Source organism: Manis pentadactyla, chromosome 2 (assembly GCF_030020395.1).
Source record: "Manis pentadactyla isolate mManPen7 chromosome 2, mManPen7.hap1, whole genome shotgun sequence".
NCBI classification, from domain to species: domain Eukaryota; kingdom Metazoa; phylum Chordata; class Mammalia; order Pholidota; family Manidae; genus Manis; species Manis pentadactyla.
The window spans coordinates 174,157,760-174,172,418 of record NC_080020.1 but is presented as its reverse complement, the minus strand read 5'-3'; the positions used below and the strand labels follow the sequence as shown (position 1 = coordinate 174,172,418).

The 14,659-nt window shown below is 50.2% G+C and overlaps 1 protein-coding gene across 6 annotated transcripts in view; it reads right to left on the bottom strand.

Moving 5' to 3' along the window:
- Positions 1-14,659, bottom strand: part of SFXN5 (sideroflexin 5) — a 106,840-nt gene that overhangs the window by 43,243 nt on the left and 48,938 nt on the right. For all 6 annotated transcript variants that reach the window (XM_036906460.2, XM_036906461.2, XM_036906457.2 and 3 more), the window contains exons 7-9: positions 9,774-9,827; positions 8,814-8,870; positions 8,003-8,068 (exon numbers count right to left, since the gene is read on the bottom strand). In XM_036906460.2, the coding sequence (XP_036762355.1) occupies positions 8,003-8,068; positions 8,814-8,870; positions 9,774-9,827 (177 nt within the window). The remainder of the gene's footprint in view (positions 1-8,002; positions 8,069-8,813; positions 8,871-9,773; positions 9,828-14,659) is intronic.

Here is a 14,659-nt window from a genome sequence, read left to right as displayed (position 1 = left end):
TTCCTACAGAGTGCAGAGAGGGCAAGTATGGAGAGAGGCCGGAGGACCTGCAGGAGGGCTTTAGTCATGGAGGAGGAGGAGAGGGAAGGGGGAGCCGCAAAGCCATGTGCTGAGCACGTCACATGAAATGTCTTAATTAAATCCCCACTACAAGGCTTTTAGATAGTGCACATTGCCCCTTCTTACAGATTCGGAGAAGGTCAGACAGGTTCAGAGAAGTCAGACAACTTTGCCCAAAGACACACAGCTATTACGAAGAGGGTAAGGCTAGGTTTTAAACCCAGGGGTCTGCTAATTCCAAAGCTTTGTTCTTAGCTGTTGAGCTGTTTATTTTCCAATTCAAGCTTCAGCTTAGTGAGGGATGCTTTAATATCTAATGTGCTATTTAAAACTGGCGGTCTACATAGTAAAAGCCTCCCTGAAAAGACCAGTGAGGGGCTTGGGCCCAGATGAGTGGAAGGCAACTCTTGTCAGGGAAGATAGGGTCCTTGAACTGACCTTGACTGATGCCCCCGCAACCCCGGCACTAGAAAGTCTGGGTTCAAAACCCCCCACACACTTGTTAGGAAAGATGCAGGAAGTGCTGGAGGAGGGGGGGAGTGGGAGCCTTACAGAAGCCGGAGGGCAGCTGGGCCCTTTCCCCTGGTAGCGTCCTGGGGTGGGCAGGGCTACACTGGGGTAGGAAGCCAGGAGGAATTGTGGCCACAGCTTGGCTTGTGGGAGGAGGAAAGAGGAGAGAGAACGTGAAGGTCCCCAGTCTCTTCTGGTCTTCCCTTTTCCAAAGCACACCAGGTCTCCCCAGCCTGGACGGGGTGAGATTTAGTGATGTACACTCACATTTCTGAGAGCAAGGCCAAAATGCACAAGCCCAGAAAGAGGCTGGGGACCAGCAGAGTGGGAGAAGGCTAGGAACCGGTGAGGTTACCCCCTCACCCACTGATGAGATGCCTGGTGGCAGGTAGGTGCCCTTAGAGGAGAGGCAACTGGCCACTGACCTCAGCTCCTCCCCCAGCCCCCAGCCCAGACCTTACCATCCCAAGAGCGAGGATGGCCGCAGCCCATGAGGAGCCAGGGTGGGCTGCAGAGCAGGGCTGGGAGGCTGTCTGTTCAATTCCTCAGGGGCCCTTTGGCCTGGAACATTTGGTGGAACCCATTACAATTAAAAAGCCAAGTGGCTGGTGGCTCTGAATGCCAGCTCGTTTTCCCTGGCATGGTGGGTCCTATTTAAGGGAACCAGCTGGCATTAATGGCACACAACTCATCATGAACAGCAGCTAGCGATCAGAAAAATCTGAGCTAATAATCAGGTTCGGGAAAGATAATGAGATATGGAACAATTACTGCTGAGGGTCCCCCAGGGTCTGTCTTAACAGCCTCCAAATAAGCCACAAAATAGAAATTAACCAAACAGGGGCTCCATTTTGACGGAGGGGAAAACAAACAGGGTGTGGGTTTTGCACAAGAATTCCCCATGTGGCCTTCAGGTGGGGGTCCTGGGAGAAGCAAGAGCCCAGGACTTGTGGGACACCAGCACTGGTCTAAGAAAGCAGTGGCCCTTTTCTGGCCACTTCTCACCAAGCTCCATCCCCCAGGCCTGTGAATTTGCCAAGAGGAGGGAAGACTAGCTTCCTGACAACCGTCCGTAGTGCGGATACATGTTGACCAGCACCAAGGACTGGGTTGGGCGGGGAGTTCCATGACGTTCAGCATCATGAGTATGCGGATGGTAGTTGTCCCATTAAGCATTGAAGTCCTTCCCAGGCCAACAGCAACCCAATTTCTGCCAAGCCAGTGAGGAGACCTTGGATGGAGCTTGAGCAGTCCCTGCAGCCCTCTCTCACCCAGGCTGTGTCTTCAACTCTAGACCATATCTCGCATCAAGTCCCCTGCATGGCCTTCTCTTTCGAGTGGCTTCAGGCACTCTACCTGGCATGTACCGCCAAAGGCGGACCTTTGTTCTTTCTCACCCATGCCCTGTGCTCTCCCTTCCCCAACTCAGCTCCTCATGCTACAAACCTGAGTCTACCTGGACAGGAGCCTCCCCACCCCATATACTGCCCACTGTGCAGAGCCACCTATTCTAGCTCCTGGGTATCTTGAATGCAGCCACTTCTCTCTCTCTGCTCCTACCTCTTGCCTTAAGCCCCCACCTCTCCTCTCTGGACAGCTGCCTACCTCCTAACTCTGACCCCCTCCAATCCACTCTACACAGCAGACAGAATGATCCTCTAAAAATGGGTATCAACTGGCTTCTCACTGCACTTAAAGACCCACACACCCCATGTGACTCAGGGCCTCACTCCTCCTGTGAGCAAATTCTCTCTTTCCCTCCCTCCCTCCCTCCCTCCATTTCTCTCATCTCCCTCAAGCACTAGCGTCCCTTGGCTTCCTCACTTTTCAGCTTAAACGTCAGGCCCTCAGAGTCACCTCCTCTCAACCTAGGGCTCCCTTTTACAGTCTCTCAGATAGCCTGGAACTCTTCCTTCTGTGGACCTATCACAGTCTCTAAGTATATATTTACTTACCCTCTTAAATGTTAGGAATTTAAGTAATACATGTATATAATTTAAAAATTGAGTTGCACAGAACTATTTTTACTTTACTAAATATCTCTCTCCTGTAGGCCCTAAGTACTGAGTGCAGGTCCCGTGTCTCTCTTATTCCTCACTGAACTGCTGGTGCCTGGTGAAATGAGTAGGTGCTTAATCAGTGTTTCTAGACTAAACCAAGTGAATGATTTCTGAAGCAGGAGGAGAAGAGCCGCAGAGGAGGCCTGTCTTGTGCAGTCACTGCTGTCCATCTTGGCAAGCACAGCCCTATGGTGCTTGATGCTGTCCACCTGAGCGATGGCTCACCCTCCTGCCAGGACGAGGGGCCTTGAGGGGGTGGCCACCGGGGCATGAAGACTTCTGAGAAAGGGGATGCCTGACTGAGCCCTGAAGGCTGAGTAGGAGACAGCCAGGTGAGAAGGAAAGAGGGCTCAGCAGAGCTTAGGAAGCAGCTTGTGGGTTCTATTTGCACTTGCCATAGTGGGGCCGAGGCACCCTGGAAGACAATGGAGGGAACATGCCTGGAGGTCAGAACTCAGATCTGCTTTGATGCAACCAAATGGTCAGGGGTTTGTTTGTGGAGTCCCTGGAGGGCTAAGGGCAGGGGCAAGGTATCTTTGAGGTACCCAAATTGACCACCAGAGGGCGACCATTGTATCATAAACTCTTAACCAAGGGGACCCATGACCCTCTGTGGAGGTCAATTGTCCTGCAACCCCAGCCAGCCTGTTGCTTGGCAACAGGCTCAGGAGCAAAGGGTGGCTGGAACAGAGCCATACATAAGCTAAAACACCGGTCAGCTCCAGCTGTGGCTGCATGGCTTGTTTGCTAGCAACAGTGACCAACTCTGACCTCTGAACTATGCCCCCCAGAGGCCTGCTGGAAAACCAATTATATCAGAGTCTTTCCATGTTAGAGGAGTCAACTTGTCCTCCCCAGAGCAGATGCAGAGCTGACATTCATGCTGGATTTGCCACTGCCAACATCACCACCTGCAGCCTTCTGAAAAACTTCCGATTCTGCCACAGCGTCCACGCAGTGGGTTCCTCAACCCTGAGGGCACTCATAGTGAAGGCAGTGAGACAACAGTCTGGTTTAGGGTTTCAGGCTGTTGGCCTCCTACCTCCATGAGGCCCAGAGAAGAACAGCAGGGACTGAGCTGCAACCTGGACCACAGAGCCTGCCAGGTGTGTTCTTACAGGAGGCGAGGCACACTCTGGACCAGGGACAAATATATGCTGCTAACTTGACTCTGACCAGAAAGCTCAGGCCCAAGAACCAAGCATGAAGGTAGATGAAGGGTCCAACTCCTTTATACCTAAAGAGCCTCTCAGACTTTCTTCCAGTCCCCCCTGTTCTTGAGGAACCTGGGGAGGGGCTTGTCTACCATGGTAACAGTTTCTCCAGCCTGGAAGTCAAGAACACTGGCTTTTCCTGCCTCCTCTGTCACAGTGGGAGCAGGAAGGCTAAGCAGTCCTTGCGTTAGCAGAATAGGGTGTGATTCAGCCCGGTCTTGAATCCCAGCTCTGCCACTGGCTGTACCAGCATGCCTCAGTTTCCTCTTCTTTAAAATGGAGGTGAGCACCTGAACGGTACCTGGCACATGGTAGGCACTCTGTAAGTGTTAGCCATTATGATTACTGTGGTTATTTGCCACTCTTACTGACATGGGCACATGGAGCTTCCAGTAAGCAACTGGGAGGTGTTGGGGTTCTGCCCAGGGATCCCCTGGGATAACTCCTTGCACTCCAGTGTCTAGTAAAAGTTAACATTAACTATATCCTATATAGAAAGCCTCCCCCCAACCACTCCCAGGGCCCAGGACTTTTGGGAATGGAGGTCATCATTGTCCCAACAGGGAAAGACTAAGCTAAGGCCTGGCTGCAGGTGAGGCATGTGAGGCCAAGGCGTGAGGCGGCTTTCATACCTGGCCCCACTCACCAGCCCCTGACCAGCCATGCAGGACTTCAGCCCTGAGCCTTCCTCTCCAGTTCCAGGCCTGCTCCCATGCAGGCCCTGTGTCCCGGAGGGCAGTCCGTCTGCCAGGCCTGCCAAGCCCCACAAACTCTCCTCCAGCCCCCTCTACCTGCACACCCAGGTCCCTGAGCCCAGGCAGAGTTCCTGAAACAGCCCCTGACTCCTGAGCAGGCACCCATAGTGCTTCTCCACTGGCCCTGCTCCTCCCCTGCATTATCACCACCTCATCTCCATCACTCCTTCCACGGCAGGCACACTCATGTTCCGATAGCTTCTGGAATCTGTCATGCTCTCCTTCTCCTGTGTGCCTCTGCATGCTGTGCTTCTGTCTGGAACAGCCAACCCTGCCTTCAGCTCTCTTGGTCTGTCCTGTAGGAGTCAGCCCTCCGTGAGTTAGGGACCCTGCCACTGGCTCCCACCACACCCAAGGGTCACCTTATCATAATTCTGGTTATGCCACAGAACATCCTTAGCTTCCCCTTTCAGCATCTGGGAAGACACACCAACCTGTGCCAACCCAGTGCCTGCAAAGTGCCAGGTATGCACATACCCCTGCAGGGAGTGAATGGGTCAGCCCACCAGTGCCTGGCAGGAGCTGACCCCAAGAGTACACATCACCACCTCCCAGACTAAGACGCAGTGAGGACTGACAGGGGCTTCCTTTGTTAAAAGACAGCAAACTGTTAGATTTCAAAAATAACTTAAGACAAAATTTCTTTTTTATTCTCAAGTGAGAAGCCAGACATTGCCAAATCTATTTAGAGGGTTCACCAAAAGACTGCTCACCCTACACTGATGGTCCTGGAACCAGCATGAGACTGTTTCTAGGGGTTGCTGGCCAAGGTCGGAGCTCTGGCTCTTCTGAGGGAGGGGAGAGGTCCGGAGAGGAGGCTGGGCTCCCAGGGCCCGGCCTCTACCCCAGCTCATCCTCAGTCCCTGGGATCTGCCCTCGGCCTGTCAGCCCCCACCCCACCGCCTGCTTGTAGGGACTCGTTTTAATTAATGCCAGAGCTGGGCCAACCACTGGGGCCAGGACACTTGTTCACAGGTCATCTCCTCCTAACAGGCTCTCCCTGGGAGGGGATTTGTCACTAATTGAAGCAGAGATCAGTTAATGAGGCCTCAGGGCCTGGGGTTTCAGAGAACAAGGGAAAGGGAAATAAAATAAAGCCCCTTTCTATGGAGGTTTTGTGATTTATACACACAAAAGAAAAGCAAGAAAGCTGCAGATTTTCCAAGTCAGAAGCTCCGCTCCATCTGCCGGAGTTAGACCCTCACTGTTTGAAGACGTCAGGCAGAGGGATGCCACCGCCACCACTGAGAATCGTGGATGGGAGTGAGAGGGGCCTCCCGAGGCCGGCAATCAATCAGCAACCTAATTAACAAGTATTTATGGAGCAGTGCTCCTCACCCCCTTCTGTGGGGGAGATGACATGGGGCCTGTCCCTGGTTAACTTGTAATCCAGTGAATAATGACAGGACAGAACACAGGGCGTATCTGAGTGAGTGCAAGGGAAGGACAGACGTGTCTAGCACTTGGGGTGGGGTGTAGTATGGGTGGTGTGGTCAGGGAAAAGCCTTTTCCAGGGCTCTGCAGCTAGGCAAGAGGAGGAAGGTGGATGTCCCCAGCGCAGGCACACCTGGGGGCCATGACAGGCCAGCATGAGGCCCCCAGTCCCTGCAGGTAACACCCTGGCTCTGAGAGCCCTGGAGGGCCCCAGGTCCCCAGTAATCAAAGCTTGGGCGTCAGAACCCCCCACCCCACAATCCAAGCTAGTCTGGTCCTAGGAAGCAAAGGGATGGAATGACTGGGGGCCCCTCGGTGGGACACTGCAGACCAGGGACACAGAGCCCAGAGCCCTGAGAAGAAGCCGTGTTCCCATTCCCGGAGCCTGAGGCCTGCAGAAGGTGGCCTTCCCTTGAAGACAATGATCCCTTTCCAGTCAGGGCCACTCACTATGCCCCCCAGTGTGGATCCTCCTCCCAGGTGTTCCCTGGTTCACCCTTAAATCTCAAAGAAGGAAAATGGAATTTTCAAGGTGCCAAACTAGGCAGAGCCATTGGCTCCTCTTGTCATAAGGTGCGAGGACGAGGTGACAGTCTTCTCCTGTCTCTCACGAGAACCCCTGACCTTGGCTAGCAACCCCCCAGAATCAGGGATTCCCAATTAGTATGATCCCAAATGAAATCTCATGCTGGGTTGCAGACCACCAGGATGGGGTTAACAATCTCTTGGCCAGCCATCTAAATAGATTAAGCAATGTCTAATTTCTTGCTCGGAGTAAGACAAGGATTCAGGGAAAGAGAGCAATCTTGGGCATGCAGTGGGGACCCCTGCCTCCAAACAGCTCTTTGGAGATGACCCAGGCTGCATGGGAACAGAGTACATGAGATCATCTCAGAACAATCCCAAATCCCTACTTTTGAGGAACAGTGAACTAAATGGTGGTATATAAATAAGTGAATCAATGATGGTACAATGGGTTAGTACATAGTTGTGGGCAGTTACTATATTTATTTAATGACACAGGAAAGATGAGGAAAGTGGGTTTTACAAAAGCTTTGTTATATGTGAATTCTTTCATTATATGTGAAATTTAAAAATTTGCAATTTCTTATTTTTTTCTTACCAGTTACATGTAATTATTTTGCAATGAATAAAATAACAAAATTGTAAAGTGCCTCGCCCTCTGGAGTCAGCTATAGAGCACCTCCTAGCCAGGATCTCTAGCTCTCTGAAAGACCAGATGGAGGGGCAAGGGTGGGCTCAAGGGTGGGATGAGCATAGCCAAGGTTCTGGGAGCTTGAGCTGCAACCCTGGCTCTGGTCCAGGCCCCTTGCTGTCCACCTGCCCTCTGCCCTCATCTGAGATCCAGGCTTACAGTCACACAGTCTACAAACCTCCCCTACTTAATAGCTATTCTAATCTCAAAGTCCTGTGGGACTCAAAATGGGCCTGTCACCACTGTCTTGAGGAGCAAACAAGACTCCAGGAGGGACTGGATATGTGAATACATAGCTAAGATCATGAAGGAACAGTGCCCCAGGAGCTAAGGCAAAGAACAAAGGGGAGCCAGCATTTGGGCCAACCGTGCAATCATTCCTGAGCCCCTCACCTCCCACATCAGCTAGCTGTGTGACAAAGCATGAAGACCAGCTCCTCCCAGGAGAGTGCTGGGAAAACATGGGCCCCTGTAGGGACAGACATCCTGCCCTCAGTTGGAGTGGGTACCCCTGCACATTGCCTAGGGGCCCTGCCTCACCTCCGAACCTCTTCTCCAACTGATGCTCTAGTAACATGTCACCAGGGTGTACTCTCCTCTCTGTGCAGAGAGCCTGACCCCACAGCTCACCCACAGAAACTCCTGTCTGCCACGCTCCTCACCTGACCCTGACCCTCATGGAAGGTCTGGCCCAAGATGTTGAGTGGGGCAGCTGCAGAGCAGCAGGACTGAGAGGAAGGGGGGGGTACTCACAGCGATGGAGACAGCACTGATGACAGCTCCCAGGTAGCCCTGGATGAACTTGGACACAGGTGAAGGCTAGAAGACAGAGAAAGAATTTCAGGCCCACCAGGTGCCAAAGCTTCCACACTTGCAAACAGCCCCAGCCAGCAGGAGGCATTCCTGCCCAGCAGCCCAGAGGGGCAGGAGAAGGAAGAGGTCCTTCTGGAAGCCAAAGGGGTCCTGGACTCCCCCAGTGCAGTTCCATACATGGCAACACAAGGCAGCAATGTCCAGGGAGACACAGAAGGACCCACCACACTTCTGTCCTGTTCTAGAACGGTCACTGACAGACATGGCTGGCTGGAGGCACAGAACAGCAAGGGCCGGAGTGGTGATACGGTTTAGGGAGACTAAACGTCACAGGGGGCTGTGTGGCAGCTGAAACACTCCTGGGTGGAATTGGCAGTGTCAAGGCTGGCTGCAGCCAGGCTGCCTCTCACAGGCCTTGTCTACCCATTCAGCCACGGGTTCATGCCAGTAGATGAGAGTTGCCCAACGTTTCTATGGAAAATGTATCCCAAGTCGCAATGTAGAAAATTAAGAAAGAGCTGAGGAACTTGCCTTTAACTACCTTGCATCCTCAGAGTATCAGACCCTCAGGTTACTACCATGCAAGCCAGTTTCCCCAAGGTGAGAAAATGTTCAGACCCTCTCCTCCCCAAATTGACAGCCCCCAAAGGGGAACTAGACTCCCCCTCCCCTCTCACTGCCTTTGGATAAAGTGTGGGAGAATCGAGAAGGGGAGAGGCCACTTTGCCAGCGAAGCAGGGGCCCAGCTCACCTTGGTAGCATTGCGGTTTGCATAGTTGACACAAGCGTTGTGACTCTGGTTCAGCCACTGAAAGGCAATGGAGGGGAGGAGAAGTCAGGGAAGGTGTGGAAGCCAGGCCTGGACCCATCCAGAAGATGTGGGAGGCTGTCTCTGGCTCTCAAGTGGTTCAACCCATCCCACAAGTTAGCAAGGCCAACCATTCCAGTTTGCCTGGGACTGTGCTGGCTTTAGCACCAAAAACCTGGGAAAGCCCTCAGTTTCTGGCAAACCAGGACACTGGTCCCACCCACTCCTGCCTTGGCCACATCATCCAGTGTCATCCCTATGATACTGACAGAAAGGTAGACATTTAGGTCCCTGGAATGACTGACAGCCTTGCACCTGTTTCAAACATATCCCAGCCCAGTGTCCTGCACTCCTGGCAGCACCCAGACATGGACACTGATAGGAGCTCTGTTCAGGGAAGACTAACATTTTCTCACAAAGGCCCCACTTTCTCTGCATGGACACACACACATGTAGAGCCTCATCTCAGACTGTCTCCAAGAGCAGATCCCAGGGTCTGTGATATGTGATACTTTTTCACCCAGCTCTCTCCCTTGGGGTTGGGTGGATTTACCTTCCCCACAGATCTGAATGAGGCTGTGGGCCTTGGGGCCCCTGGCCATGGGACAAACAGCCAAGGGGCAGAGTGGGAAGTCACCAACGAGCTATCCAGACAAGGGCTCCGGCCCAGCCCCTCATCACCTCTGTGCAAAGGTGAGAATGGCACATAATGGCCTGAGAAAGGGGCTGCTGGTGCTTGCTCAGTACAGCCCAAAGTCCTGGGTTTCTCCCAGTGGAGGGGTGGGAAGTGGGATGACTTTCCTGGAGGGGCCTGGATGAGAGAGGAGACCTGGGCAGGGAGTTCTAACCAGCACCTGTTGGGCCCTTCCTTCAGGAGCCCCCTGTTTGCTGGAAAACTGTTACCTGCCAGAATACAGTGGATGCCAGTGTCTGGTTGGGCAAGAGAAGACCAACCACCTATGAGAGAGAGAGAGGAAAGGCTGGAGAAGGCAAAATAAATGACTTTAGCTTTTGCAATAAAAAAACGACACCACCACAAACGAATGAGCCAGATCTCTCTGCTGCCCACAGAGAGACAGTGCAGGGTGGAAATGAACCAGGTTGTGGAATTATATGACAGCATAATCCCGTTGTCGTAAATGAAAAGATCTCACTGTAGGTAGAACCATAAGCCCAGATGTGTAAAAATACGTATCTCCAAACATGAAAAAGTCTATAGCACAGCATGGACATGTCTCTGGAGGGCAGAGAACATGGTACTTCCACACATTCCTCGTGAATATTTCTATATTCTTTTTAACAATGGACATGCATTATTTCCATAACTGGGGTTAGGGGAACAATGAAAACAAGCCAACACAAGGAACTTCCTCACTTCCAATCAAACTCAGCTCCCTCAAACCTGAGCCATCCGATAGGGTTTTTGTGAGGATTACATAAAAATCATTTCAGTGGCCTTAAGTACTTTACAAATACAAGCAGGGGGATTTATGTATGTTCTCTGTCTGCCCCATAAAGCAAAACCTCCCTCACGTTTAATCTATCGATTAAAACATAGATGTCTCATTAAATATTTGTTGAATGAGTTATGAACCATTGGATGAACAAATACACACAGAGGCTAAGTCCGGTCACATCGCCTCTGTCATCCCCAAGGCCCAAGCACCACCGGAGATTCACTGACCCTGTTTTTTTTGGTTTGAGTCAAGATTAACTCTAACCTTGACACTGGCCAAACTCTGGACTTCCGGGGTCCATGTGTATCTCTCAAGTTTCCCTTCTGAGTGCTTGTGTGCAAAAAACATTTACCAAATACCGCTGCATATGGAAAAAATGTGCACAACCATCCACATATTGACTTATTTATTATTCCTGTAGATAAAATGACTCTTTGGCAAGAATTTCTGTAAGGAGCAAGTATAAACATTCAATACTATGCAGTAAATCAAATTCTAGACATCCTCAGCAGCATTAGTAAATCATGTTTTAAACATTGAAATGTTTTAAAACAGTGAACACACACACACACACATTTATATTATTGGCCCATATCAGTTTGAATAAAATCATACAATGTAAAGCCATTCCACAGCTCTATTGAGGAATTATCTTAGGAGATTCGTCTCCCTGAAATGAGATCTCAATTTGCATTTTCTTTGCAGTGACAGCATAGGGTACTGGAGTGAGAATCAGGAGACCTTGGATCTTAGTCCCCCACCCCGTGCCATCTCCAGCAGAAGACAGTTCCCTTTGGGGCCCTCGCTTTCTTACCTATAGAGTGAAGGGGTTGACCTTGGAGGTTCTATCTTGGTTTAAAATTCTTTTCTCTGGGGTAAGATCCCTCAAGGGAGAAACAACCTAAGACAGGCATAGTCGCAGGGGGGCCATCAGGTGAGAAATTGGGGATCAACAGAGGGGAGGCTTAGAACCTCACCCCCCCGTTTGGAGAGAAATCGTCTGCATCCGTGGATGTTTTGTTGCCCTTGTCTAGCTTGGATTAATACTTAGTCTATAGGCACAGACCTGATCATCTACATTTGCCCTCTTACAGCACTAAATTATGTTTTCTACCTTTATCTTGCATCTACCTACCACTTCAGCATTTGATTAAAAAGAGTAATAATAATAATAATAATAAGGGGAAAATGTGGGATTCACATATAAGTATAAAAATCAAACAAATAATCATATCTGACTTGATTATTTATAGTTCATGATGCGTGATCAAAACCAAAAGTTTCTGTGATGACTGCCCTTGTACTGTTCACCATGTAAGAACTTATTCACCATGTAAGAACTTGTTCGTTATGCTTCAGAAGATTGCAGACTGTTGAGAATTAGGCTTGGGGTTGATTAATGACTGTGCATTGAGTCCCCTATACAGAATTTTATTGTTCTTAACAACCATTTGATCAATAAATATGAGAGAGGCCCTCTCAAAAAAAAAAAATTCTTTTCTCAGTTTCAAGTAGTTCGTGTAAAGTCAACAGAGATAGCCCCATTGCCTATAAAGAGAATTCCATCCCCAGCCCAGCTGAGAAATAGCCCTGGGGACCTAGGACCTCCTCTGAGTTGCACCCCTAGTTAGGAGCAGGCCACAGAGAAGAAGCTGAGCTTAGAGAGGCCTGAAACTGGGAACAGCGTGAGCCAGGGAGTGTGTGTGTGTGTGTGTGTGTGTGTGCGCGTACGCACATGGGGATGTATGTGTACACATGTGCATGTCTGGCTGCCTCCCAAAGCCAGAGGAACAAAGCCATTCTTCACTGTTAGGAACTCAGCATATTATTCCCCCTAATTTGTCAGCTTATATAACATGGGTGTGTTTGAGCGATGCCTTGTCTTCCCCCACTGCACTCCCTGAACTGAACTTGAGCCACCAGAAGCATCATAAGGTACAGCCCCATGGGACTCACTGTATTTACCAGACAGCTGTTGTCCAGGACACTCACTGCTCATTACACCACAGAGTCCCCTTCATGAATCCTCTTGGGGGAACTTTTTCTCGTCTCAGGTTAGAAATTTATGCTTCTGAGTATCTGATTTGAATCTGTCTTAAAGACCCTGGGCATTTGGCTGTGTCTCTCTTTGCACTGACTGTCAAGCTCAGGCTGGATCTCCATGGCCCACATCTGCCAAGTGTACAGACCCTCACTGCACGGATGTTGTGCCCTAACTTCACTCCTGGCTTCTTCCCTTTCCTAAGCTTTCTTGTTTCATTTTCATCTTCTCTTGTTCTTTCTGGTAGCATGCATTTTTAAGAAGTGATATCAAGTTTTTTCTGAACAAACCATAGTACCCAGGCCACCATGTACTACACACACACATACACACAGCTTGTAACCAGGGAGCTTTTCACCTTATTAGCCAACCCCAACTTTAGGTCTGATGTCCATGCTGAGTACTTCTGACTCCTTATGTTTATGTCTAAAGGAGACTGATTAATTGACTGATTTTGCTAAACATTTCCCCTTATGTCACTTACCATGATCCTTATTATAACTTGGGTTTAGACAAAATAGAGATTACTTTCTATATTTGGCAAATGGGGAAATAGAGGCTTAGAGAAATTCCATGATCTGCCCAAGCCTTCATAAAAAGCTAGAGAAAGAGTCAGGTCTCCCTTTCTTAGCTTGGGGGCTCCGACTCTGATTTTAGGGGCTCATTCTCTAGCTCATTCCCCTTAGTGCAAACAAAGAGTCACACGCATGCCTATTTTTCAAGCATCTATGCACCAAGTTCCATGCAGAGGAGAATACAGGGAAAGAGGAAAATGATACTCAATCATGATAAACACAGAGACCAAATGGTAAAATGTATGGGATTGCCCTTTATAGCACCTGGACATGAAAATGACAAGATGTTTTGATCAGATACTTGGGTGTGTGTAAAGTTGACAAATCCTAACATCCAAAGAGGAGTTCAAGAAGGGAGAGCTTTTTGTGCTCGGTCTATCTGTCTGAAAGCAGAGGTAGGATGGAGCTGAGATGTGCATGCATGTGTGTGTGTGTGTGTTCACAGGAGTAGGAAGAGCAGAGAGACCAGCCCCATTGAAGGAGGGGGTTTGTGAACTCAGTAGACAGGAGTCCAGGGAGGGTGAGGTTAGAAGGCAGGGGAACATGCTACATTGGTTACAAAGGGCCCAGGGGAGCCATCTGAGGCTGAGGCAGGGGAACAGGGATCCCACTTTCCAGGTCCTGCAGTCAGCCTGGCGGGGCAGGAGCACACGGGTGCCAGCCCCATTCCCTATTAGGCAACACGCAGCACCATCTGCACAATCCCAGGAGCAGGAGCAGATATTTTATAACTTCCTTTTTTCTTTTTAAGTCTAAATTAAAAATAAATGTTCCTTCAGTTCTCAGATGTATATCTCTGGTGCAACCTGCCCACATTCCCCCACGCTGCCCTTTCCAGAACATGCAGGGGAATGGAGGAAAGAGATGGATAGAGAGAGGGAGCCAGTCCACCCGGCTTCAATGCCAGTGGATTGCACCTCTTCCAAGAGGGAAAAGCTTCAGGCGTGTCCGCGCAGACGGGAGGAGAGAGCCCAGAATGTGGCTGATACCAGGGAAAGTGGAGGGAGAGCCAACAGCCAGAATTTCCAGCCCAGCCGCCATCCTATCTTGCTGCAGGACCTTGGCCAAATCGCACATCCTATCTTTGCTCCCATTTATAGTTCAGAACACGTCTGGGACCCCTTCACAGCTCCTGCCCCTAGCGGTTGTCCTCTTCGCACATCTGTCTACTATTGCTGTTCCCCTTCCCCTCAGGTGGCTGGCCAGGAGCCCTGGCGACTAAGAGTCTCTGCTCGCAGGAAGAGAGAATCCTGGTTCTAGAATTTATCAGCAGTGTGACCACACGCAAGTTAGTTGAGCTCTTTGTGCCTCCATTTTTTCATCTGTTAAATGGGGACAATCCTAGTACTTCTCTGGATGGCCATGAGAGGAAGCAGGCATGGGAAGAAACTGGCACAGTGCCTGGCATGCAGAAAGTGCTCGCTTGGTGTTCAGTTACTGGCATTGCTCCTCTCCTCGTGGCCCATTCTTTTCTCGTCTCTGCTGGTCTTCCCTTTCCCTGAACTCCAGAGTCTGCATTATACAGTTGAGCATCACCTTGCCCCATCTTGTCTTTGAACACAAGCCTTATCCATCAAAGGGTAGTGAGCCCTGAAGGTAGAATCAGAGCTTTTCTCTCTGATGTCCCCCAAAGCACTCAGCACAAAGCTGGGCCCACACTATACACCAGGAGAACATTACTTATTTGTTATTAAGAACATTGATTAACTGTTGACC